This window comes from Catharus ustulatus, chromosome 1, assembly GCF_009819885.2.
Source record: "Catharus ustulatus isolate bCatUst1 chromosome 1, bCatUst1.pri.v2, whole genome shotgun sequence".
In the NCBI taxonomy this organism is placed as follows: domain Eukaryota; kingdom Metazoa; phylum Chordata; class Aves; order Passeriformes; family Turdidae; genus Catharus; species Catharus ustulatus.
In genome coordinates this window covers 124,951,738-124,979,552 of record NC_046221.1, presented here as the reverse complement: position 1 = coordinate 124,979,552, position 27,815 = coordinate 124,951,738, and the positions used below count along the sequence as shown (strand labels likewise).

Genomic DNA, 27,815 nt, shown 5'->3' with positions numbered 1-27,815 from the left:
ATAATGAAATAATTTTCCTGTTGTGATTCCTAGCCTCTGGAATTAATTCTGTGTTGCTGCTATGCTTGCCATTCCCTTCATCTTGTATTTATTGTGTCTGGTTGCTGAGATTGCATCTATTCATATGAGAGGGAGAGACTGACGCTGACTCTACACACAGCACAGACAAGTTCTGATTGAGGCTTTCATACAGTACAGTAATTTTATGTGGCAGTTCATTTTTAAAATGCCCTGAGTTTTATGACCAATTAACTTTTTCATATGTTCTAGTGTAAAGCAATGTTGGTACATCATTCAGCAAAAAGGTCATAGCAGCTTATTTCATGGCCTGTAATTGTCTATGTAAGATCTAAACAGAATAATAGTTTAAAGTCCCCATTAATTAGATTGTCTTAAGTCACCAAAAGTCAATTCTTCTTTGTCCAAATTGTGTAATGCTATGTTTTGTGCTTTGTATGAACCTCAATTTTTAGATGCTATCTTTAAAGAGAAGTTGATTTGAAAAGAGAGATTATAGCTATGTGCCCAAGTTGGGAAATATTGAATTTTAACCATAAAACAATTTTACAAGAAACCAGCATTAGTATATGAATATTCAATATTCTATATGAACTAATTATGCAGTAATAGCATGCAAATGCAGGTTTTTGGAATTCGAAGCGTTTTCTGTGGGTGTCTGTTTCAGCAGCTTTCCTGAAAAAAAATTTCTATTTGCTAGGTAAGTTTCTTTTTCTAGGTTGCTTGAGAAAAGCAACAGTGTCCAAACTTGGTGAATTCTCATTCAATAAACTTGGTTTTGAGTTAATAACATATCATACAAATAATGTAGTTTTTCTCACTGTTCTACAGTTTTGGCGTGTGGAAAACAATGCTGAGGACATCTGCATTGTGAATCTTTATTTCTTCAGTTCTTTCATTTTCTGAAAAGCCTACAGTGGAAAAAATGCTGCAATAGAGTGATGATTTTTTAGAACAGTTCTTGCTTGTCAAGGATGGTTGGCTTCTTGTTTTCTTGTGTTTCCCTCATCACTCGGTATCTGCAACTTTTCACTGGTTTTCTGCTAAAATTGTAGATTTCTACATCTACTCAGTAATTTTCTTGCATCAAAGATCTCAGATTCATGACTAAATTTCCAAGTCAGGCCAGGTTATGGTTCACATATATTAAACACCTTTTGGATTGGACTAAACCTGTTGTATTCACTTTCACTCACTGCACCTGCATGGGAGTAATGAGTAATTCGACAACTCAAATTAGTTTGGTAGGTTTTTTTTTTTTTTTCTCCCAGAAACATGAAACCAGAGTAGCTTGGTTGTCCTTTACTGTGTAAATTTGTTAACACGTGTCAGTATTTGTCATGTGAATTTCTACAGTTGTGTGTCTGAGATGCAAATTCATGTATCTTATGATTGAAGGAAATGTGGTGTGTTCTACTAGAATGTCTTTTCTTTGTAAATGAAGGCATGAAGGTAGACATGCTGAAAATTTGAATCTGATCTCAGTAATCATACTACATAAAACATTTAGTGCAAATAAGCTTTTGTGTGCATTCACAGTTGAATGAAATGTTCAGTTCTGCTTGAAAAAAGTCTTATATAAGCAAACACAAATGCATGGTGTGGGCATGCACATGCATGTAGGGTCTTACAAGAAGCATGTGTCTGGGACCAGGAATTGAACAAAGACCTCTTAAGTTCTAGTTCACAGTTATGCACGGAATCCTCACAGGAAACCTTGAAAAAGTTTGAGTTTCATCAGATTTGAAGTTTTCTTCAGTTTGTTCTGATTATGTCATTAACAAGTAACTGCAGTGTAAATAAGCACCCTGTGTAATCCAACAAGGCAGCCTGCCAAAGACAAAATATCTTATTATAAAAATGCAGTTCTGGGAAACTAGATTTAGGGGTTAGTTGGAGTGTTGTTTATTTGTATGTTTGCATCCTGGCTGTATTGTAAGGAGTTTGTAGCCAAATATTTTGTTTTCTTTCTGGTTGAAAATAAATTTGTGGCTGTTATCTTGCCTTCCCTGCCCTCCTCCCTTCCATACCCTGAGAATTTTTTCCTTCTGTTACAGAAACCTTACTCTGGTTTTCCTCCCACTTCCCCCCTCTTTGTACACCTTTGATATGGCAATCTGATTTATTATCTTCCTGACCACACTCCCACAATAATTATAATTAGAGATTCCTGGAGTCTGCTTTTTATTGCAAGGTAGAGGGTGAATTCTTTTCTCAGCTCGTAGCTGAAGTTGTGAAGGAGCCAAGATTTGCAGTAGGCCTTCTTTCTCGGTCTGCATGAGCATCAGAAAGAGTATGCAGCAATGAGAATAATAAAGAAAGGTCTGGATTGGTAGAATGTCTTACTATTTCTTCCTTCCTTTCTTCCAGATGAGATGCATGGAAAGAAAGGCACTGTTTCCTTTACCAGTCACAGGGATTTTTTTCCTGTTTCTTCCCCCATGACAGACATAGCTGGCGGCTACTCTGACTAATAAAACTGGATATTTAATACATGTGAAATGCAGCCTGTTGCCCCCTCTAGGGCAGTGGGTCAATTCTATCCCATGGAGTAAAGAAAACCAAAGGAAAATATACAGAAACCTATTCCAAGGCTGTGAGGGAAAAAACTACAATGGGAACTCTGAGTCTTCAGTAGGTGGATCAACCTTGGAACAGAAAGCATTTAGAAACTTTGTGTGAAGTTTCTGTCTGATGTGATGGTTCTTAATTGTCTTAAGAATGGAGGTACATGTGGTGTTGGGATGATAGCAAGCAAGTAATTTCCTGAGGGACTCAGTTATACCTAGATCAGAAAAAGTTAACACTTTCAAAAAAATACTTTGAATAGCATAGTCTGGTGGTGTAGAAACCGTAGCTGTTGTGGCAGGAGTGTCACTGGCCTGTGTTATTTCTTGCTTTGTGTTTATAGCTAATACATCCCATATATTGATGCTGTAGTTGATGGCATGCTAAGGAGGAGGAGGTTTCATGTTTAGTCAGGCATGAACTTGCACTTCCATTTTCTTAAACTTTCCAGTAAAGTTCAGGTGCCACAATAATCTCCTGAAATGTGTATATGTGGAAGGGATGTGTATCTTAGGCATCAGTAGTGCCTTGTCTTTTCTTTTGCAATGGTAAAGTACTGTAACCAGTTTTCAAAAAGCCTGTAACACTTAAATTTCCATGATTATTACCTGTGGAATTTTAGACTTCAGCTGCAATAATTGAGCTTTTTCTGGTGTTGGGCAAAGAAAAATCTGTAGTTTTTTATAGCTTCAGACATAGTGTGAAACTGCTAAATAATAAATGTCTGTACAGTCAAGGTCAGGTTTTTTAGATGCTCTTGTTTATTATGAGATCAAGACTGTACATTTGTTATGGAGTTCTGCTGTTGTTCTTTTCTTCTGTTGTTAAGTCTGAGCTACATTTCTTTTTGCATGGCAATAATAGGAATTTCTGCACTTTCCACTGAATTTATATTTAATAAGCTTTTCCTAACTTGTTTTCATTGGGACAAAATAAACTGATTACATTTTTGTCCAGATAAAACACTTAAGTATTTAGGTCACAAATTGGCAGACGAAATGGTAAAGCCTTATTGCCTGAATTAAAAACAATCTTGCATTTTTAACCTTGAGAAGCTCATAATGTCCCAAATATTTAAAAAAATTGTTGTCCCCTCAGTGTTTTTTCCTTCTCCTTTCAAAAAGGATGGTGGTTGTCCTCTGCATCTAGTCCTTCTGCTTATATCTTTGTTACTTCACATAATTGCAGGAGTTTTGCAACCTACCTTAAGTGACGACTAGAAGTCAAACCTAGCAAATTTCAGGTACTAAATTCCTGAAGTTTTGTGTTGAGCTTGTACTTTGTGATTTGTCTTGACTTTTAGGCTCTTTTAAGGAGGAGAAAGGCTTCATCTCCATAAAGGTGTTGAATGGTTGAAGGTATGTTTATGTGTTTATGCTTTTCTCTTGTGATATTATCATGTTATTTTTGCCATGCTCTTCCACCTTAAGTTGAGGCCTGAAGGGATTTTTTCTTTTTTTGTTTTAATCAAAGGCCTTTGGTTAAAATTCTCCACCTATCACCTTTTGATACAATAGACTGTAAGTGAAACAATCAGCTGTGCACTACAAGGCTAATCCATTTTCACTGGCTTTTTAGGAAAGATGATTTGAGCGGATTAGACAAGGAGCTATTTTTCATGATTGACTGAATAAATAGGAAAGACAATTAAGACTAATGACGTTTAAGACATTTCTCATAATTCTTAATATTGTTGTATTTATATAAGAACATGGGAAAGAAACTACATGCTGAAAAATATGATTGCGTTGCAAGCAATTTGTTAGTCAGGAGACCAAATTTTTTCTCTTATGCTGAGCATGGGTGACTAAGGGTCTGGTTAAGGTGGGAGAAGAAGAAGGTTGATAAGGCTATAAAATACATTTTAAGCTCGTTTCTTGGTGTAATGATGCATGTTACAGAAGGTTTTTGTTTCTGACACTCCTGGAATTAAGATTGTTAAAGTTAAGTACAATGATTTTTGTGTGTCATGAAAAACAGGAGGGCAGTTTTTTTAATTCTGCCTTGACACGTTGTAATGCCATGCTTGGTACTTGGAGAGGCTTTGTGGTTGATGATTATTGTTGACAGGAGTTTTTATTACTAATATTACTTTAAATGGAAATTCCTTTTCAGGTAAGAGTTTTATTTAATGTCTGCAGTCATAGTTCCAGGGTGCTTTTGGTGTTAAATGTAAGCAGTATTGCTTGCACAGTAATTGCTTTTAGCTGCCTATCTTTACTCCTGCTCTAGTGCTGACAGTTGCACTCTTCTGACCCTGTGGAAAGCTGGTTTGCTGAGCTGCAGCAGCAGAAAGCCCTTTAATTTTTGCAGCAGTAATTTTCTGCTCGTTTGTCTCTCCCTGGTTTTCTTGCAGGATCTGAGGAGTGTTGCTGCAAGGGAAGGAGCAGGAATATGCAGGCAGAGGCCACCCAGTGTGTGGCAACACTGACTCAAGTTGTTTCCATTGCAGTTGGAGGAATGTCCAGAACAGCTGAACTGTGTGGAATTGTTTCACTTTCTCGGCAAACAAGAGTAGGCTGATTGATTCCGTGGTATTTTTCAAATTAAGTAATGTGCTGTATTTAGGTATTTAGTATTTCCAAAGAAATGTAGTGCGCCCTGTGTCTTTTATATATTATTATTCACACATCTTCAAAATCTGTAATTTCATCTTTATCAGCTGAATCCGTGGTTCTGTGTGTTTCAGATACAAGATAGACTTGACTTGATAGCACATTTTAAAAGGGCTGTTGATAACTTTTGAACAAATGCTTGATTAAATACATTAAGTCAAAAGGACCTATACTCTTTTTTGCCTATAAAACATCCAATTTCAGAATTTGGGTCGACACTTCAAAATATGAAAATTTTTAGTTTTCTTGTCTGTATGAGTAGTGATTTAGAAATAAAGTACAAATGAAAGGTTATTTTGATGTGAAATGGAAGGTGTCTTTCCTCTGCATACTTTTAATGAAAAGTAGCCATGGTTGCTACAGTTTATAAATGAAGTGTGTGAGAACAGGAGGCTCTATCCTGTCATTTGTCTTTGGAGAATTGTTTAGCATACTTAAAAGGCTTGCTAGTGTGTGTTTGTATGTGGGAGTGTGCATGTATATATAAATATATAGATATATAGGAAAGTGTGGTAACTGAATAAGTTATGGTGGATGCTGCATAGATTCAGAAAAGTGTAAAAACCAGTATTCATTGTAGCATTTCCTTCCGTATTGTCCTGTGTCCATCAAGTCACGAGACAAAATAAAATCCTCAAGTTAACAACTTTGGGAATATGTGTTGCTTTCACTTGAACTTTCTAAATAAGGAATTTTTACTTTTTAGATTGCTAGCCTTAATAATTTATAGTGAGGTTTTAGAAGCTTTTGGTCAGAATGACACATTATTTTTACAGTTGGGAGTGCTTCAGGATGATATCAGGTAACTGTTGGAATTCTTCTTAATCTTTTTGGCTTTCCTGTTTCCAGGTTACATGTTGTTAGATATCTCCTTTAAACTTTGTAGAGCTTCCCCTGAAGCACATCTTAGGCCAAGGGCAGTCATACCATAATAGCTGTTCTTTATGTTACTGAGTTGCCAAGTCAAACAAATCTGGATTGACTGTGTGCATGTGTGCACAGTTGTTCAGCCATCCATTTCTGCTGAATTTAGTGGAGCACACAGTATGCTGATTATGTTGATTGGCAGAATTATTTTGAATCGTGTCCTGAAATGCATTCAGTCCTGTGGAGGTATTTGTGTGTGGGTTCATTAGGGAACTCAACCCCTGGCCCAGGAGTAGTGCCTTGTAGTGAGTTGGGATGCCATGTGCCGTCTGCCCAGAGCAGCACCAGGAGAGCATTCCTGGAAACTGTCAACGTGCAGGAGATAAAATAGGCTGTACTGCTGCTACATTTGCTGGATTGTGATAGAAGAGAAGAAACTGCAGCAGTGAACGTATTGGCTTCCATTTCATCCATACTGGCGTTTGAGAAGAGAATGGATCTGTAGCAGATGATGGCTCTGCAGTTGAAGTAAAACTTGAGGATGGAAAAGGTGATGTGCATGGATCTCTTCTCTTACTAGCTCCTCATCTTTGCTGTGGGAGATACCTCATGAAGGTTATTCCTGAAATCTCTTTTGTAGTACTTGTGAGAACAAATACTGAGAACTGACAAAAGGCAGTATGAGAGATGTGCCACCCGTGCCTTTTGGGCTTTGTTCCCTTCGGGAGAAGGTGAAGATGAGGTGACTGTGTGATGTGTGTGATAGGAGAATATTCCCCCTGCATGAGATTGTTATGAAAACAATATGGTTTTGTTGAATGCGCACATTGATCTGCATTTGTTTCATCTGTTGTATCTTCTCCCGTCTGCTGCCTGCTTTGTAGCATTGCTTTCCTTGTGTTCCTACGTGGTGGCTTAAGCCCAGATACAGCCTCTCAAAAACCTTCTGGGAAAGTTTTAGGTGTCTTTTTGAGGTCCAGTGCTTCACTGTAAAAGTGCCAAAAGAAATGTTTGGTAAATAAAGAAGATGGGTCTGTTGTGAAAGTATATAGTTATTTGTTAGAGTAATAAGTATGTAAAATATACATACATATTAATATGTAAAAATGTTTTAAGCAGGTCTCTGCTCTTTAGGGCTTCCACTGATCAATGCTTTGGGAAACAGGAGGAAGTGGCTCTTGTCGGGAAGAGAAAGCTGCGAGCTTTCAAGCCTTCCATGGACACCTAGGTGTGTGTGTTGTGTAATGGTGGTATGCTTTCATCCCTGCTTCTCATGACGCGATATTCTTTGCAGGTGGTTATGGGCTGTGCTGCTAATTCTCTGTAGGGAATGAAAAAAAGATTACGTATGGCAGAGTATGGCAGCGCCTACACAATAGAGGCCTCCAGTGAGGCAGTAGTTGCTGAGTTACAGTTTCCAACACTGAACTTGCTTCTCAGCTGCTTCTTCAGCACCTCTGTATTAATTTTCTGGTCTGTGTTGAAACCATATAGTAGCCTCTAGTGCTTTTAGAGCAGTGTGACAGATTTTACTCTTCTGTTCCAATTATCTTTTAGGCGTCTCTTGCATCCTGACAAGGATGTGAACTACTTCACATGTGTCTCGTCCATGGTGTTTTCTTATAGGTGCTGTTACTATCTGTGCCTCCAGTTTGGGCTCCTGTGCTTGCTACCTTGTCTTGAATTCCAGCAGATCCAGGACTGCTGCCTGCATGCATCTGGGTTAAAGGGACCATAATTCACCAGCCAGCTTCAGCAGTCCTGCTTCTAAATGGTGGGCTGACTTTGGATGGGTGCAGGTGTGAGAACTGTGCTCTAACTATGGAGTCACAGCATCTTTCAGAGTGTGGTTGTTAAAGTGCGTAGTAATTTGGGAGGAGGGATAGTTCTTACTTAGGGTTGAAGTGACTTGAAAAAGCAAGGGCACAGGGGAAGAGAGGCAATCCTAGTTTTGGAAGTGGGCCTCATTCTACTGAAGGCTCAGATGGAGACTTTGTTTACAGTTTCTATTTTCTGTATTTTTTTCTGAAGCCATACTCTTCCTTTGACTGCTGTCTCAACATCCAAGTCAACCAGTAGAGAGTACAGCCTGAAATAGCTTACAAAGGAAGAATCTGAAAGTGTGATTTTGTCCTTAGTCTTCAGATCAGTGATTAGAAAGGATTTGGTAAAAAGACAGTGATATCCAGAGGAAGCTTTTGGTACGGGTTAATTAGACCCATAACAAATGGAAATAATTTGAAGTCAAGTTTCATCCTTGACCTGGCAAAACTTGGTTATATGCAGAAAGGGAATTAATATCATGTCATTGCAGTACTTTTTTGACGTATTTTTTTTTTATATTCAATCCCAGGCAAGTTTTCACTGTTTTATCAGTCCATGGTCCTACATATTCTGTTTCAGGAAAACAAAACACATTAGTAAAAATTCCTTGGTACATTCAAGAATGTAATGTTTGGGTTAAACAAAGATGGGAGATTTGCAGTTTGCAAGGCAGATGAAATGATTTTGTAGTTAAAATAGATAATTAGTTTTCTAGTTTGCAGGTCTAAACCTTATGTATCTAAATACTTTTTTTTCAGTTTGCATTTCTGAGCTAGCTAGTTGCACTTGGCCGACATTTGCATGGGTTGTCTGCATTTTAAATCTTTCTCGGTACTATTCTGAAAAATAATGCTACAATAAAATTAGAAGTCAAAATACATTTAAACCTCTGTTCTGTACAAGGATTGTAGGTGAGATAAGGGACTTAGTTTTCTCTGCCCTAAAAGCAGTGACTTCTCATGTCCTGTGTGATCTGGTTGAAAGGCATTGCTGAAGTGTCTATCTTCTCCAGCATTTCTGTTCCAACCTCAGCTGTGCAAACACACAAAAGTGCATCTTTCCACTTAGATGTTTTTGGAATCTCTTCTCTTTCATAAGTTCCCTTTCCTTGTCTTAATGGCTCTCCTATAGGCATTTTTGTCTACCATAGAGAATGATAGTTCTTCTCCTATACTTTTGAGGGAAAGAGGGACTCATGCTTAGGGAAGAAGGGTCTGGTTAGTCTGTAATCCTTGATTTGATGCTGCTGTTTGAGCTGGAAAAGGGTTGAGAATGAAGGCAAATACTTTGGAGTCTGAGCATGTAAATGGAGGCCCAGAACCAGTAATACAGAATTACTGGTGCAGATAGTGCAATAGGCATAGTTTTGATCTCTTGGGTGTTGCTTTCACTTTTGTATTGCTTTTTCACTGAATGAAATTAATGTGTTTAGCTTATTTGTGAAAAATTACTCCGTTAGATAAGGACATGTCTTCGATGATAGCTTTTTAATGCTGTATTTGCAAGATTTATTTAAGCCTCCAGGAGCAATCATGGGTTATTCTGATTACTAGGAATGTTTTTTGCTATGGAGAGCAACATGATATCTTCTTCTGTTTTAGACTAGAAAGAATCTCTATTTTTAAAACAAAATGTTTTCTTAACATTCCATAGACATTAAAATACTGTTGGCATGATAAACAATTGCATTTATCTTTCATGAATGTTCACCTTCCTGAGTATATTTCAAGTATTTAAGCATCAACTTATTTTTTGACTTATTAGTAATCATTTTGAGGACAGGACTGCCAAGCTGCTTGTTTTTAGGGTTCTCAAGCAGTGTTTGAATGAAACTAGCTAGTGGATAGATGCATAAGGTTTGTGCTTGATAATGCTTCATTATGTGTATGAAAACTCCAATAATTTGTCCTTCTTATTCACAAGATGAAGAATGTAAATTTAGCATCTCCTACTTTCTTGTCTAAGAGTGCTGGTTTATATATTTTTTTAACTTCACAACTTCAACTAGAATTCATCAAGCAAACATGGTATTTAGAAGTGTGAGCTGTAGTTTTTGATATTAAAAACACAGAGGTAAAATATTTCAACAGCAGTACAAAGGAGAAAAAAACCTGAATGTGTAAAACTAGTAGGAAGGCCAGGCAAAAGGCATAGCTGAGCGTGTCATTTAAAAGGAAAAAAAAAATACAGACGTGGAAGGATTTTCATGGGTAGATGTTTCCTGTATTTGAGACAGAAGTTCCTGTATAGTGGTGTTGAAGAACTATGCGTTCTTTGCTCTTGTCCTTTGATTCATTGTAAGGGTACAGAGGTGGCCCAAGTGCAGCCCTCTGGTTTCTGTTGGCAGTGGTAAAGGGACAGACAAGGTTATTTATTAATTGTCTCTGTCAGGCACACACTTCAACAAGAAATAAAGGCATTAAAGCATGGTATATGTGGATGGACAAGTTTTAGAATTAAGAATTCTCAGGTTTGCTACTTTAAATTGTCTTACAGTCATGGATCAAATTATGGCAAAAAGGTCCTTTCTTAAAGATGATTAAGGAGTTTTATGTATTCCAAGAGCAGCTCTTGAGGCTATGGGGCACAAATTAATTCTAATTAGCCCATGGTGGAATGTGTCATTGAGGTTTTTAAAACCTGTTCTATACGGTAGATATAGCAGCATGTTTTTCGAGATGTTTCGCCATGTTAAAATCCACACACCACCTGGAGCGTTCTTCTTTAAATTGCCAGTCTGCTTTGTGATGTGTATCTCCAAATCCAGCTGACAGCTCAAAGTGTCTGAACATCTGCAGTGACCACATTACATAAATGTGCTGGCACCGCTGTCGGTTCCTCCCACGCATTCAAATGAGGCTGGTATGGATGTACTGTATCTTTTTAATCAGCTTTGTCCGGCCATCTAGGTGATTTGTCTTTGGAAATGATGTCAGTTACTTAAGAATTTGTGGTACCTCATGTGTAGGCAAGGAAAGTGCGGTTATAAGAAACTGAGCAGGAAGAATGAAAGCTAAATAAGCTGCTGATTAAGGTCTTTTCTGGCAGATGAGATGTACATGATGTTTTCCGTATTGTCTCTTTCTGAAAACTGTTTTCAGGGTATGCAGGTAAGTTTAAAAAAAAGAAAAAGTTTTTTTCTGAAGTGAGCTTCTGGCTGGTATTTTTTGGTGGTGTCTGTTATGTGCTGTTTGGAGAAGTGAAGTGACTGATTTTATGGGTAGTACTATCTCTGTTGGTGTTGTCTGGAATATAAGTATGGCTGTGCAGTTAAAGTTTACAAAGCAATTGTATCTGGGCTGACAAAGGTAATAACTCCAGTTGCAATTTGAATTATTTTTTTATTATTTTTTTACAAAGAGTTTCCAAGGTCACATAAGCTAGTTAAATGCTTTCCTTAAAAGTTAACCCTTATACCTGTTACATAATATGATGAATACATTATATTTGCAGATGATAATTATTTAAATAATTTGATTTTAAAAATGTTTGGGGTTTCATAGCAAATAAAGCAATTTTTGTATCCTATTGCTTTCATTCAAATACAATAGGTGCAACATCATAATTGCAGCTATTGGAATTTACCTTCTTTTATGCCTAGGCTTTTATTCATAGTAGTGGAGGTCATAGTTTTTATCCAGCCCCTCATTTCAAGCTTGCATGTTTTCAGTAACTTAATACTTCAGATAAAATTCTCAGTATTTCAGTAACAATTAACTTTTGTTAGTGTTTTTCTATTGGTGAGAAAAGTGAAGGTCTAATACCTTTAAATTACGAACACTGATAGATGTTGTGTCATGAAATGAATGGGTGATTATTATGTTTTCAAATGTTTTGTGCTTTTTAAACAAGGTTTTTGTCTTAGCCATTCCGTTATGACCAAGTAAATTATTCTGGTAGTATTTTGGCATGGGTTGGTGCTATTCCTGAAAGCAGTGCCTTGATAGGAGATTTCTAAGAGACTTTGAGGATCTTCTCTTTCGGGGGTGGCTGGGGGATGGAAAGAACCTCACTAATTAATGCCTGACTACATTTTTTCTGTATTATAGTGAACAACTTTTTGTGGGTATTAATGATGTCAGTTCCATCAGCACACAGAGTGTTCTTTTGCCAGCACAATGAAGAACCTAATGTAAAGTCATCTCACACCTTCAGAATCTGGCAGCCTTGACATCTTGGAGGCCTTCATTGTGTCATATGAGTTCAGCTGTGGGCTGTTGATAGTTGCAGAAATCTAGACAGGAGTGTGAGAGGAAAAAAAAATGATGCCCTACTTGAGTGGGGTTTTGTAGATTTAAATGACAACTATATCAAGATACTTTTATCAGTTTTGTTAAAGATTAAACTGTTTTTATAGGTACTGAATTATCCTTTTATATCAACACATGTAATGGCCATGCTACTTCACTGGTAATAATTACAGAATTTATTTACCTTTTTAGAGGTTTTGTAGTTCTTGGCTATTTGCAAAGCTCAGGATACAAATCTGTGTAATGCTTGGCATTATGCATTTTTTTAGCTTTTTTTCTTGCTTGATTTCGTGATTTTTTTGATACTTTAGTGTTGAATACTTTTTGGTAGCTTGCCTGTCAATATTGACCATAGATACAAAAAAGTGTCCTAGAAAGCAGGATTACCTCCCTCTCAGCTGTTTGTCTGTGTGTCCTCCAACCCACACCATAATTTTTTCAGAAACATTATTGGCATCAGATATGGCAAGTTATTATTAGCAGGACTGTTTTCATTTTAAGGGACATCACTGATATGACATTGATTTGGTCTGATGGAGTTTGACACCACCTGCGTTTTGGAAAGAAAGGGTCTCTTTCCTACATTAAAATCATGCATATGCATATCAAGGAAATGAGTCACCTGGTATTCTCTGTCAGAGAGAGGGGTTTGGAATCAGAGCAGCCTCCTGCACACGTGTAGCAGGCTTTGACATGCACGGATTTAGCACATACATGGAGGCAGTTCCCACATTCTTAAGCTCAGAGTCTGTTCCAGATTTTGTAGTATCAAATGATCTCAGTGCCCAGAACTTGCTGATGTGCTCAGCATGATATACCAAGTTCATCTGGCACTTCAGATTTATAAATACAGGAAAATCGGATATTTACTTTAAAAAAACTTGACCCAAACTGGTGTGCTGTTGCATATGCATGCCAAAATGGCAACGCAGAGGTGAAAAAAGTCTGCTTGCTGCTTGTTGAGGGAAGCAAGAATATGCCTGACTTCACTTCTGGTTCCCTGTTTGTGTGAACTGTGGAGCCCAGGTTTCTTCTGGATTAAGCAGGTGGTGGTGATGCTTAGCTCTGACCTGCAGATAGTTAATTGTCATCAGCTAAAGGAAAGTCCATGAATTTTGTCTTTCCCTTTTTTAGAATACACATGCTGTTGACATTTATAGATTTAGGAATTCAGTCACTTCTCCCAGCTGCTGTGAAGAGGTGAGTTACTCTTCTGGCTTTGCAGAATGCTTACTCCTCATATTTCTGCAGAAGTTGTGCTTCACTACAAGCCAGAGGTGGGCTTCCTCTGCTTTGATAATGATGCAGATTCAAAGTGGTTCCTTGAAAATTATATTTCTGTCTCAAAGATTTGTTCAGACCTCTATCATCTCTCTTTTTTTTTCTGACTTAAGAACAAACAAAAAAAAGTAATGTTTGTGTTAAACTCTCTCTTCTGCTTTTAGTCTTATCCACAGTGTAGCAAGGAGGCTTTCTGTTCAGTTGTTCATTGGGTTTCTTATGTTTCACCATTTATGTTTTAAATAATAAAAATACTGGCAGTTATGGAAATCACCACCCTTTCAGTTTTAAAAGGAGATTATCAGACTGTGGCACATGATTTATACATAGTTGTCAGGAGGGAAAAATAGCAAAATAATCTATCAGGGGAGTAGGTACAAAATGTCTAGGAAAAATTAAAGCAAAATAAATAAGCACGCTGTGATATTTGCTTAGAGAATAAAAGCTAAATTCCTCTTTTGAGGGGTTTACAATGTAATTTAATTTATAGAGAGGAAGGTGTTGGGTATTGCTATGCTACTTGCTTAATATCACCTATAGAATTCCATTTTATGTGCAGTGATTACCATGAAAATATTGTGAGATTTTCCTGTAATCTCATCTGCCAGTGGAAGGTAGCTTATTGTCCCTTCATATGGTTTTGTGGGGGATGTTGTTATGACCTTTATAATTTTGCATTCAAAGACCCTTTTTAGATTCTAGTTGTCTTTATTTCTTTTCCTACACAAAAAAGCAAGAGTATTAACATAAAAAAGTACTACTTGATGCAAACTAAAATTTATCCTGTGCATTTCACAGATGTAGTCTACTTTTCAAACAGTATTTTTCTGTAATAGACTTGCTTTTCTAACCCTTATAGAAGTAACAATTCTGATTTCAAAGCTGTGTTTTTGTGGTCTTCCAACATCACTTGCAGAAAATATTTTTTCCCCCTCCAGTTTCTCATTTCAGGAGCCTTGCATTTGTATGAGCTTGTCCCACTCCTCCACAACATGTCTGGATTCAGGAAGAGGTGGAATAATATATATTGCCTTAGGACAAGCTATACTTCAGTGAAAGGCTGAAAGGTGTAGAGCTGAAGGGCAGCGAGCCTCCTGTACCACGTGCCCATGGTATGGGGGAGGTTGGATCCAGGAAAGGAGTTCAGTTTATTAGTCATACTTCTGCTTCTCTGGTCCTGTGTTACATTGAAACCTGTTTTGCAAAATTTGGAATGAAGATACAACAATGTCTATGCACTGAGGTACCAGTCAGTGTCAACCCTGGCTGTTGTGCCCCATGCAGCATTGCAATCTTTCAGTTCAAGGTGGGCTGGAAGTACTTACTGGAAGTACTCTTCTACCACTAAAAACAAACCATAACCTGAGCATGAGACATCAGTTTTTCAGATAAGCTCTGCTATACCTGGGGATTTTTAAGACATCAAGCAATTACTTTTATTAAAAAAGGAAACTTAAACAGTTTTTAAGCTGTTTAGTCTCATTTCAATTATTATGAAGGAGGCGGCTCTCGAGCACTCTGCAGTGCTCTTGTGGCTAACCTGTTCAAAACTTTGTACAGTGTTGGATTTTCAGGATCAAAGGCATTTCGGCATGTGCACTTGAAAACTTACTCTCGTCATTAAGGACAGATTGCTTTATGGCTAATGCTCTGTCCACACTTAGTCCTGATTACTGCATTGCTTAAAACCCTAGCAGGCATTGTGTGCCTCGAGGAAACTGCTTCAGACTACTTCTAGTAGTTTTGAAAGATTTTTATTGAACTCTAGGGTTTGTAGATAATAGAAACAGCCAATGCAGTGTTGAAAGTTAAGTTGTTCCTGGAAAAGTGTTAAGTATCTCAGGTCTAGAAGGATAAAGATATATCAGTTTACAGAACTACCTTAATTTTTTTTGCATTGTACTGTTTTCTGGAAATAGTTTGTACTCACTGGTTAAGAATTATTGCTTTAAATTTGTGCATTTGCTTCCAACTTACATACTGAGTGTATTTGTATATGTTTATATAAAGATTTATGTCTATATTGCTCAAGATACATTTTAAATGCGTTAATTTTTGAAACAGATTTTTGTTTTCTATAATTAGAAGTTATGAGTTATGTATGTACTTTATATCTTAAAACACTGGAAGTGGTCTCTGAGATGATTGTAGAGTTTTTAATTTGTCTCAAGTTATAGGGGTAAAGGATGTTCTGACCAATAGTTTCATAGTTTGAGTGTTGGTTTGGTTTTTTTTCTGGGTTTTTCTGGTTTGTTTATTTTTTGTGGTTTTGTGTTTTGTTTTGTTTTTGTTTTTTTCTCCAATTGAAGTAAAACAGAAGAGCTGTGAAGTAAGTTTTCTTCCCTTTTGGATGTAACTCTAAAGACAATTACAGCATTTAGGAAATATGCATTTCAATTGCCTCTGCAATCCATGTTGACATCCTTACATGAATGCATTGTGAGATTTTGGTTTAATATTTTACAGGAAATCTGTGTCCTTTGTTGCTAAAAATGTACTTGCTTTTGTTGTGAAAAGCATTTTAACCATGCCTTGTATTTTTTGTCTGAGAAGAAGGAAGGACTGGATGTATTTAAAAGACCGGTAAATGCCACTCTGGAGAAAAAGATATTTCTTATGCTTCCATCTTGTAATTGCTTATTAGTATGGACATGCACATCATGATTGTATGCTTCTCATTTGTTGAATACTTGTTGTGAGATCTTGCAGCCTGATTTGCCTTTCCTGCCCTCTTCCTCCCCTCCACTCACTCTCAAAAGAGGGACATGCTTAGGTTGGGGAGCCGCATTTATGTGTAGGCCATATGTGATTAAAAAATATTAAAGAATACAGTTCTAGCAGTCTTTAACATTAGAAGAACTGATGTTTGGGCTCTGATCTTGATGCTGGGCTGGAGTTTGAGGATGGATACTTATCATAGAATCATAACATGGTTTGGGATGGAAGGGACGTTAAAGATCATCTGGTGCTTCTACTGGGCCAGGTTGCTCAGATCCCCATTCAACCTGATCTTGAACATTCCCAGGAATGGGGCATCCACAGCTTCTCTGGGCAACAACTTGTGAAGTGCTCTGATAGTTTTGATGAATGCTTTAGAGAAGCCACTGAAAAAATTAATTCTTGCTTTGGAGTTTGAACCCTTTGCACTATGTGAAGCCTATTGCCATTTCAGACTCTCTCCTTTTTAAGTAGAGGATTATGACTTAGTTATGAGAGCAGCAACCTATGTGCATAAATTGATTTGGAGTCTTACTCTGGATCTATTAAACAACAGTGAGTATATGCCGTATGAAAATTACTAGTAATCTTTCTTTTTTTAATATGTTTTTGAGGTGAGTTTAAAATTAAGGGCATCATAAGTATTGATTATAATAAATGGACAGTTTTGGCTAATGATTTGTTGCCAAGTATACATTCAATGCAGGATATTTTCCAAAATGTTTCTATTGCTTGTTTAGAAAGACATGTCTGAAACTTCCTTGAAAGACATAAAGACTACTTAATAGGAATATTTGTATATCTCAAAGCAGAATAAGTAGTTCAGTGTTGAAAATGAATTTATTCTTTTTAGTATTTGAGAAGGTTTTAGTATTTGAGAAGCTGCACTTCTGGGTTCAGACCAAAATTTTAGTCAAAATGGTGCGGCTTATAATCAGGTGCGGCTTATATATGGACAAAGAACGAAAAGTTGCTGTTTTAGTTTGGAGGACAGGTATCTACTGAGAAAGGCAGGAACTTCTCTTTGAAATGGAGAATGTAAACCCCCTCCCTCCAAATTATTATAATTTTGAAATCAAGAGGCTTTCGGGCAAAAATATGGGAATTAGGAATAACAGTTCTTTACTAGGGAAATTAAAATAGAAATACAGTACTACAAAGAAACAAATTGCAAACCCTGACAAAGTCAGAGTACAACCTGACACCCCATCAGGCAGGGTGTTGGTAGCAGTCCCATTCAATGGTGGCTGCATCCTCCTGCAGTGACAGATGTGATTCAGTTGGAGCAGTGCTCCTGTACAAGGTGCAGTTTCCTTCCGGAGGTCCAGTGGTGATGTGGAGAAATCCAGTTTCCCTCTGGAGTCCAGTGGAGAAAGGGGCTCCCTTAGTGTCCCAAAACCTCTGTTTTGATCTTGGTAAGAAATGTTGGACCCTTCCCCCTGGCTGGAGCAACTTCCAATGGGATGCAGTAATTTTATCAGTCCCACAGTGGGACTCAATGACCATTAGCAGAAAATGATTCGCTGGAGGAAGGATGGGTTGTGAAAAGGTAAAGAACAATTCCCTGCCTGGTTTCAATGGATGGCCCATTAGCAGAATATCTGCCATTGAGATAAGGATCACTGCCCCCACCCTCAACAGATGGTGATAGAACAGATACCTTTTATCACACTCTGTATTGTAACCCAAGACAGTTGCTGGCACCCGGACGTGCGGCTTATAATCAGGTGCGGCTTATAGTCGTGAAATTACTGTAAACGAAAGACTGAGAATGGGGCTTTTCTCTGGTGTGGTATGTGATTGGACTTAACCGGGGCTAATGGGTTAGCCGCAGTATGTGCTACCTTCTTTTCCTGTTCTCCTACACTATTTGGGGGAATATGATGCAAAAGAGGGCACAGTAGAATGAGAGTGAGTTGTTTGGAAAAATTTTGATTAGAGGCACGAGGACATTTTCTAATTTAGTGTAGGAAGCAGTAAGGAAGACATTGAGGTAATTTTGGTGGAGGTAGGCTGATTTATAGCATGGGAAGTGAGGTTCTGTTGTGTGTGTCACAGGCTCCCCATGGCACCTCCAAATACCCAGAGATCTTGAACTACAGACTGGGTTGCATTTCTTTCTGTATTTCTTAGCTGTGTGTTTGCACTTCCAGTACCATTCCCTTTAGGAGCAATAACGTCCATATTCAGTAACTTATTCTAAAGCAAAAAAAAAAAAAAAATTTAACGTTTTCTACTATTCTTTTGTTCTGCATGATCATCTCTATTTCCATGAGTCTTAAAATTCTGTCAAAATGAGAAAGGCTTTAATTATATTGAGGTCTTGTGTCTGCCTTCCATCATATTTGGAGAAGTAACTGACAGCAGATCCTCCTCTCCCCTGGAGAACGGGGCGTGTGGTGCTGTGCACCTTTTGATCTGAGACCTCTCAGCTCTGACATAATGATGAGAAGCCTGGAATTTTGCTGCAGTCATACAAGCTACTCATCTCTTTCTCATACCTCATTTTCCAAATGTGTTTCAGGGGTTGCTTATCTAACTTAATTGTTTTGTCCTTCTGCTCCTTTTCAAAAGTTCCTCTGTAAAATTAGTTCACTACATTAAAAAGGTAATTATGATCCAATGTAACAGATTTCGCCTTTACTGCTTACATCATATAACATTAAAGAAATTAATTGTGTCTTGATCTTTTTAGTTTGTTGTGCAGATAGCACAAGTTTAGTCCTGGAGATAATCCTGTAGCAAGCTGAAATGGCTTCTTGCAGAATAACGGATGATTAGTGGTGTGGATTATTACTGATGCCAAATTTGAAGACAACACTGGGAGTTGGTATTAAAAATGTGTGTGATTTCTGCATACCTGAAATACATATTGAACTGCTGATCGTGATTCTTGGTTAAAATGTGAGGTTTTGTCATTAGTTTGTGTGCAGACAGCCGATACAGCAAGTGGACTAAACCCCAGACTTCAAATAACAAATTCATCCAGAGTAGCTATCTGTTGCCTCAGTTAGATAGAACTTCAAAGTATATGCTAAGATTTTTCCACTACAGCTTTTTATCTCTTCCACAAGTTCAGCATGCCCTATACAGATGCTTAATTTGTATGCTGGGCCCTGTGATAAAGCTATTTCTGTCGATGAGATTCCAAAATTGTAGGCACTGATGTCAATGCAGATGAGGTTAGCCTAATTTGGTCAAGAGAGGGCTATGCCATGCAAAATCTTCTTTACATGGGCACATAAAGGCCAGTGCCAAGACTGACAGGTGTCCAGTGGGTGGCAAGGAGCTTCAGAGAGAAACATTCTTGTTGGTACTGCTACAATTCTTGCTTCTTTAAGAAACAATGTAATAATTATATGGCTGTTTTCAGCATCCCGGCAGGATAACTTAAGTAAAATGGAAATGGAATGCAGTTTTACAAATGTAAATTTTTAAAATCCTGTTGGAATAACTTCTATGCTTAATTCAATATCTGTTTAGTGTTAAAATGTTGACAAAGTAGTGTCTTGTTACCTTCAAAAATGGCATACTAAATTCAGAGGTGTACTTTTGTGAATTCCCTGTAAGAAAAATTACATGAAAGTGGTTTTTAATTGTAGGAGGTCTTGGAATGTTGCAAATGTGATAAAGTGCACACCCAGATTAAATAATGAGAGTGTATACAAGGGTATAGTACTTGAGAGAAGGCTGTAGAAGGATATTATTTGTAGTTGGACAAGTCCCCAGATCTTCTCCTAACTTTCCATCTTTTCTTTTCTTTTCTATGTCAATGTGTCAGCAGTGAAGTGTATAAAAAATGTATTAATCCATTTATAGAACACTTTCTTTGTATCCTTATTTTCATACCTTCTTCCATGCCTCTCATAACAGAATTGCAACAACACATCATTTTCTGCCTTGGGATTTTTTTTATATTCGTTTTGAGCTTATAATTCTTCTGTTCCTTTGTTAGCTACTTCTTTTTTAGTACTGACTTTTAAGGAAAACAAACAAAACAAACCAAATCCCCTTTCTTTGTATTTCTTAACACTGACATCTCTTGAATGGAAAGCTGAGCCTTTTCAGTGTATTCCAGTCTCAAACACAGTAGTTCTTTTTTCAGTGCAACACCTGCAGACATGAGGCACAACACTGCTGAAAAGCTCTCTCTGTTTCAGGGTCAGATTTATCTGTAATGGGTGAGAAGCTGAAATAAGTAGATTTGGATTTTGATGAAAAGGGTTTGGATGCATGGATTGCTGGCACCCACATGCTTACAGAAATTAATGCAAGGCAATAACTACATGTTTAAAGCTATATAAATGTCTATAAACATAAGATTTACTTGAAAATACCTTTGTTAAACTTAATTTGCAAGTTTTTAAAGCATTTGCTGTAAGAAATCTGCATTGGCTACAGGTCAGAGGATGAGAATTTAGAAGTATGTGAAAAAGGGTTGCATTGGTAGCTCAACAAAATGAAAGGTGGGAAGCTGGCAATAACATATTATGGCCTGGAAAGTGAGGGAAGGTGTTGAAATGGCAGGTGTGGCTTGGGGAAGACTACGGTTTTCAGCTTACTGTCTCGTTAGAACTTCTTCAAGTTTAAGGGGTTCAGGCAAAATTGGTCTGCCTATCCAATTCAGTTGAAATTGGTCAGTTTATCCTTAAATGGAAAACTAAAAGCATTTTTGGGTATGGTGGGCAAGCAAATTCTGAAATAAGTGTTTAGGGCAGATGCATCTGCAGATTAATTTCCTCTAGGAAGAACATTGTAGCAGAAACTGTAACTGCTGTGGTTTGGGTTTGTATACAGTGGGAGGAGGGTTTTTGTTTTTTGATTTGTTTGTTTTGGGTTTATTTCGTTTGTTTGGGTTTCCTTTAAACTTGAAATGTTAGGATTTGTTCTTTTGAGGTGAAAGAAGTTGAATGTAGTTGGTCAGTCGTTTCTGTATTTCATATACTATGATACCATGTGTGGTTTCTTACTTTTGTGCTTTGCCTTTTTGTGATCTTTCTTTCACATCGTTTATTCTTCATGAACTCTGTGATGACTTCAAGTCAATTATTATTTCCATTTACTATCATATTGTAAATTAAATACAATATTGATTTGTGAATTTGTCAGCAAATGATGTAATCAGTTGCAGTGTTTGTCCTCTGTAGTTCTTCAGTTATTTTAATGGGAATAATCGAAATAGACTTTCAGATGTTCTGTTGCGGTCTCTGCTTAATTTGTGAAAGTGAATCTTCCAGCTTTCCCCTTGAAATTTAATCTTTTTTGACAACCTCCTATTTTTGTGTGATGGCTAGCAAGGAAACAGAAACAAAGACGATTTTATTACTGCCTTTCTAATATTTAACATATTGTTGAAGCTTTAGCATATGCCAGTGTGCCTAGGGGGCTGCTGAAATGTGTTAGGTTTTGCTTTGTTTCTTTTTTTCTCTGTGGTAATTGTTAATTTTTTTAAAATGAGATTTGAAAATTGAAAATCCTTGCTTAACGTAAATGGTAGCTGTGTTGCCTGGGGAGTCTCAGTAAGCATGAATATTTTAACTTTGTGTAAACTGTTCTTTAAATGCTTTCTACAAAGTGAATTGAAGTGTGCGTGAAGGGGTTAAAGGTAGCTTTTGGCAGTGCTGGATTAGGAAAAACTTGCTAGACAAGAACCAGGCAGGAAGATATTACTCTAGGCTTAGAGAGAGGTGAGCCCTCATAGCTATGGGAGTACCCATCACTTAGTCAAATAGAGACTCTTAATTGTTACTATAAATTTTATTTATTTCCTTTTCCTTTTCACATGTGAATGAGAGAGAAACCCAGGGAGCAAGGGAAAAGGAGCATCTCACATTGTACCCTGCCCCTGTGCCTTTTAGCCTTCATTTATTGCGCCGCATTGCTCTCTTCTGAGTTCATGAGCTGGACAGACACATCTGTAGAAATTCATACATGAGCTGCTATGTGGGGAAGGCCCTGAGTGCTTCCTGTGCTCCCCTTTTCCACACACACACTTCTGAAGAATCACGGGTGAGCTAGTAGTGTTCACATGAGTGTCCAAGGCAGAAAGCTTAAACCTTGAATTTAGAAGACAGACTTGTTGTGTCCTTTGTGTCTTCCATTGATAATTTGTAAAGAATTATAAGATACAGCTTCTGTGACTTTCTGTAATTTTCTTTGCTGGTTGTTATGTGTTGACAGTGTTGCCGTGCCTTTCTGTGAGATTGTAAACTCGATGTTTTTTATTTAGATTCCCATTTAAATATAGCACAGTAAGATGATCTTTCACTGTTCAAAGGATATGCTTTAGAAATAGAACATAATTTTTTTATTCCAAAGTCTAAAACATTGGTAGCTTTTCTTGTCACACATTGCTGTTCAACTGTTCTCACTTAAATAGCCGGGTTACTTGCAATATGTGAAGTATGTGGGAATTGAAATTACTGTTTATTTGCTTCCAGTATACCATTCAGTCTTGGCTGAAGGTGTATTTAATAGTAAAACATAGTAACTTACAGCAACTAACAGTCAACTTCTTGCATCTCAACTTCAGAGCAGTCTACCTTTACTGAGTGGATTGTAGTCTTGAGACTCTGGTGGAACTCTGTGTTGTAACAATGGTGCAGTTCTTTAACTCTTTGAAATGACAGATGAAGGCATTTGTACTGAACGCTAAAGTTGGCCCAGTTGCTCGCTGTGAATGAGCAGGTGGCAGTACCTGCCAGCAGGTGTGGGCAGATACAGGCTGCTGCAGATCAGTCCTGACTGAGCATCTGTACAGCTGCTGATATGTTCTCTGTCCAGGGTGATAAGACTCTCTACATCCAAGGGTTAAAAAATGAATATTTCCTAAAAACTAAATGGCAAATATGTGTGCGTCAACTTTGTCCTAACTTTTTGATACTCTTTTTTTTTTTTTTTTTGTTTGTTTCTTTAAAGAGGCTTTGAAAAAAGTGGTGTATAACTTCTTTCCAAAATCTCTTCTCTGGAAAGAAGCAGAAATCTTAGTTCTGTGAATTTAGACAAAGGCCTAAAATGCCATAGTAAGTAAATGTCCTTTGAAAACGTGTGTCTGAATAAATCAGAGGAAGAATACTGTATTTTAGTGATGAGATTTGTTTTACCTAAACCGGTACATTTCTACATTTAAATGGTCTAAACTGGATTGTTTGTCACTGAGCCAGTTTATACCATGTAACGCTTTTTCTTATGAAAACACATCTAGCTAAAGAACTGAAGTTCAGGATATGACAGAGGCACTGAATGTTCTAAGCTATATTGCAAAAGAATAATTTAAAAAAGAAATGAACCGTTTCAAGGTGTTTATCTTGTAATGTATGCAAGGAAGCTAAAAAAAGTGTTCTTATATGTATGGTTTTGCCTTCTTCAGTGTTACATATCCATTTCTGTTAACCTGCAAAATCATGATGTTGAGCAAATAAGAGGAAAGGTTTAAAACAGCCAACAGAAAAATGCAATGTTTAGTAATGTGCATTTTTTGGCAAAGATTTATATGATTTGTTTATAAAATATAGACTACCTCTTACCTCTCTTAGAAATAAAGGACAGATAGCATGATCCTGATAGTTTTCTATTGCTATGTTGCAGTAGCAATAGAAAATTCACAGAATGGGTGATGGTACAGAAATGCAAGCTGTTGACTTCTTTAATTCATTAGGATTGTATGTAAGGGAGGTTTCTTTCCTTTTCTATTTTACTGAGGGCTGAATTGGAAGATATCTAAAACTGAAAAGTGATTTTAAAGGGTGTAATTTTTGCCCTCTACCCATGGCTGTCCTTGACTTTCAAAGTTCATGTTTTGGAGTTCTCAGCCCTTGGTTTAAGTTCAACTGACCTTTTGAGTTTGGTTGCAATGAGTTAAGCAGTTGCAATTTATATGGGGTTGTGGTCCTGAAGGTGAATTTTGCTAAGTTTCTTGGTTTTCATGTTTGCTTGTGGTTTCCTAGCTTATGTAGCTTTGTTGATGAGTCATTGTCCCTGGAATTAGTCAGAAGACACGTAGATATAGCATTTAGGGACATAGCTTAGTGATGGACTTGGCAGTGCTGGGTTAGCAGTTCGACTTGATGATCTTAAAGGTCTTTTCCAACCTAAGTGATTCTATGATGTTGTTAATAAACAACTAGAGTAGTTGGAATCTTGTACCTAGTTGCAACTTAGGCTAACATGGCAAATCTTTCAAATAAGAAGCTGAATTTGAAGTAAAATGCTTATATAACATTTGAAATTAAGATGTAAATAGAAGTAGCATTTGTAAAAGTTGGTCATTGTATATACATTGTGAAATTCTGTAAGTTCAACTCTCAGTATCTATACAAATAATAGTGCATTTTCTTTTTTTTTTTTTCCCTTGAGTGCAGTGTTTAGTGGTTGGGTTGGGCTGCAGCAGTAGCTACCCACACTTGCTGCAAGAATACTCATAGATTACCATTTAATTATTTTTGTTTTAGTGAAGTCAGCTGGAGAAAGAGATCACACATGATATATAATAAGACAGGGAGAAAAGCAAAGAAAAGATGGAAATGAGTTGTGGTTTTTTCCCACTGTGTGCTGATGAATTTGTAAATGACAGGCTTATTTCTCTACTGTCATTACATGCTGTTAATATAGTAAAGTTCCCAGACTGGTTCACAGCAATAATAGGTCAGTCAGGAGTGTATCCTAGAAATCAGTGTGCCACAAGCCTCTGTTCTGGAAGGGAGTGTTTGAAGGGCAAAGGAGACTCCATGGAGATTTCTTTTCTGGGCCAGGTGTACAAGTGCATGCACATAGAAATCAGGTCATTTGGCAAGCAGGAGTGATAAGCAACAGGCCTCCAACTTTAGCATAAAAACTCAGTGGTGGAGATCTACGAAGCCCTGCTGTATTTAATATGGAGCATCATTTGAGACCCAGTAGTGTTACTGAAATCTGGTGCTCTTGCTTCAACTCTAAATTTCTTGTAGGTGTAGGTAATACTGAAATGTTTTATTGGGGGGTTGGGGGATTTAAAGACACTTCTGCACAAACAGAAGTTACAAAGCATTGTAAGGAAACCCTGTCATTCCTCAGGGTACATGCACTTCAGGAAAATAAATAAAAATAGAAAAGTATTGGCAAAGGTGGGTATTAGAAATACAGAAGTAAAATCTGGATCCTGTCCTTGGTGCTAAATAACAGAGTACGTAATAGGAAATAATGGGTTTCCACATGGAGCCTTGCAGATCTCTAGGAGTGTGTATGGAAATAATTGGAGCCTTTCAAATCATCATGGTGTGTTAATTGGGGAACTACTTTGAATGGGTAGGAGCTGGTCCCATGTAATGTCTGTTTCCCAATGAGAGCAAGCTGGTATCTTTAGCAAATTCCTTAGTGGAATCTTTCTAACAACTGTTGCAAGACCCCAGCTGCTTTCTGCTGTATTGATAATGCATGCTTGTCTTATCAGGAATAGCACAGAGAGGTTTGTTTAGTAAATGCAAAAATTGTAGCAAAACATGCCTTTGACTGTTTAAATGCATCTACAGTGCTACATATCATCACACCTACGTTGAAACCTTTGGGATATTTCTGTTTCTTTAGAAATGGTAAGAGACAGCAGAGAGGAATAGGTAACGACAGTCTGGTACTGTAAGCCTTGCCTTACCAAACGTGGTGTCTTGCAGACATCAAGAAAATGGGTTTTAGAAAAACTGGAAAAGAATCTGTTAGAAAGCAGTAAAGAAAAAGAGAAGAAAGAAAATGAAACAGCATTAGCAACTTCCCCAATTTTTTAAAGATTCAATGCAATGTATGATAGCTGTTCCTTTTGGTGTGCTTCTTAGTTTCAAGATGAAGCTGAGACTGATGGTGATGTCCACAGCTCAAACCCTGCAATCCCTGGAACTCAGGGGTATGTTAACACAGAGGGGAATTTAGTATTACCTCATTTTTATGTAACCTTATGCCTGTGGGTTTACCATACTTATTAATAAGCATGAATAATTTCTTCCACATATTTGTAAAACAAATTCTTTCCCTTTCACCTTGGAATTGAAATTCAAAGCAGCGCTTCCCCCAGAAGAAGCACTTTAGCTTCTGTGTTGATTTCTTAAACTTCTCATACAAACCAGTGTATTTTCTGATGTTATACTGTCTCCAAATTCAGAATTGTATTGCCAAAACAATCTTTACATTTTCAAGTTGTAATTAAAACAAATAAAGATGTAGTAGTGCTTAACAGGTGGTCAAATACTTTTATTTCTGTGTTCTCATATTAAACTTATGTATAAGACAGTTTTAAGAAAACTTTCAGTAAGAGAAGGTTTCTTGATTTGACCACTTAATGGTGGAAGACAAAAGAGGAAAAGTACAGTAATTTCACGAATACAAGCCGCAGCAAGAAGACTAAAATTTTGGTGGAAACCCGGAAATGCGGCCAATATTCCGGTGCGGCTAATCTATGGACAAAAATGTGATATCTGCCCTTACCTAGTATCATACTGGTCCAGTCCCGAGCCAAAACTGTCTGAAATCCATGGTTTCCCGGTGTTCCGACGATGAACCAATCAGAGAACAGCTTATTGTCTGCCTGTGGATGACGGCATTACTGGGGGACGGGGGGATATTTAGCAGGATGAGTTCCCGCGCCTCGTTCTTTTTCGGCGTGCTCTGCCCTCAGCGTGTTCTCTTCTCGGCTCGTTCTCCCCTCGGCGACTTCTTCCCTCGGCATGGCTGCGGAGAAGAGAGTAGCGTACGACGCGGAGTTTAAAGTGAAAGCGATTAGCTATGCAAAAGAACATGGGAATAGACCTGCAACTAGAGCGTTCCACGTTAATGAATGCATGGTACGTAGATGGAGACAGCAAGAGGACGAACTTCGTCTCGCAAGGAAGACAAAGAAAAGTTTCCGTGGCCGCAGAGCACAATGACCAGAGCTGGAAGAAAGACTTTATCAGTGGATTTCTGAGTGAAGGGCAGCTGGCCGAAGTGTATCTACTGTTGCCATTCGGATACAAACCAAAGCAATTGCAAAGCAATTGCTTATAGAAGAATTTCAAGCAGGAGCGTCTTGGTGCTTCCGCTTTATGAGGCGACAGAAGCTCTCTGTCCGTACACGGACCACGGTGTGTCAGCGGTTGCTGGCGGACTACAAAGAAAAGGTAACCAGGTTCCGGAGTTACTGCAAAAACAAGATCTCTGAACATAGTATACAACCGCATTGTATTATTAACATGGACGAAGTACCCCTCACATTCGATATGCCGCTGACGAGGACCGTGGAGCACACCGGAACACCGACGGTGCCGGTAAGAACCACGGGGAATGAAAAGACATCGTTCACGGTCGTCCTCGGCGTTTCGCTAGCTGGGCAGAAATTACGCCCCATGGTCATTTTTAAAAGAAAAACCCTCCCTAAAGACAGATTTCCAAAGGGAATAAAGGTTCATGTTAATTCAAAAGGCTGGATGGATGAAAAAACAATGAATATTTGGCTAACGGAAGTTTACGGTGGCACATTGCATAGGTTCTTTAATCAGTTACCGGGACTGCTAATTTTGGATTCCATGCGTGCCCATACGACGAAAACCGTGACAGATATCGCGAGAATAAAGAAGACGAAGCTTGCTGTAATACCGGGTGGCTTGACCAAAGAACTGCAGCCGCTGGACATAGGTATTATTCGTTCCTTCAAGGCTAAAGTGCGATCTCTGTG

At 37.8% G+C, this 27,815-nt stretch overlaps 1 protein-coding gene across 4 annotated transcripts in view; it reads left to right on the top strand.

Annotated features, from left to right (window-relative positions):
- The window catches only part of PDE7A (phosphodiesterase 7A), a 78,147-nt gene that overhangs the window by 4,901 nt on the left and 45,431 nt on the right, over positions 1 to 27,815 (top strand). The window contains exon 1 of one of the 4 annotated variants that reach the window (XM_033079153.2): positions 10,768 to 11,002. The exons of the other annotated variants lie outside the window; for them this stretch is intronic. Coding sequence (XP_032935044.1) covers positions 10,946 to 11,002 — 57 coding nt within the window. The 5' untranslated portion in view covers positions 10,768 to 10,945. Of the gene's footprint in view, positions 1 to 10,767; positions 11,003 to 27,815 lie in introns of those variants that run through there. 4 annotated transcript variants of the gene reach the window in all.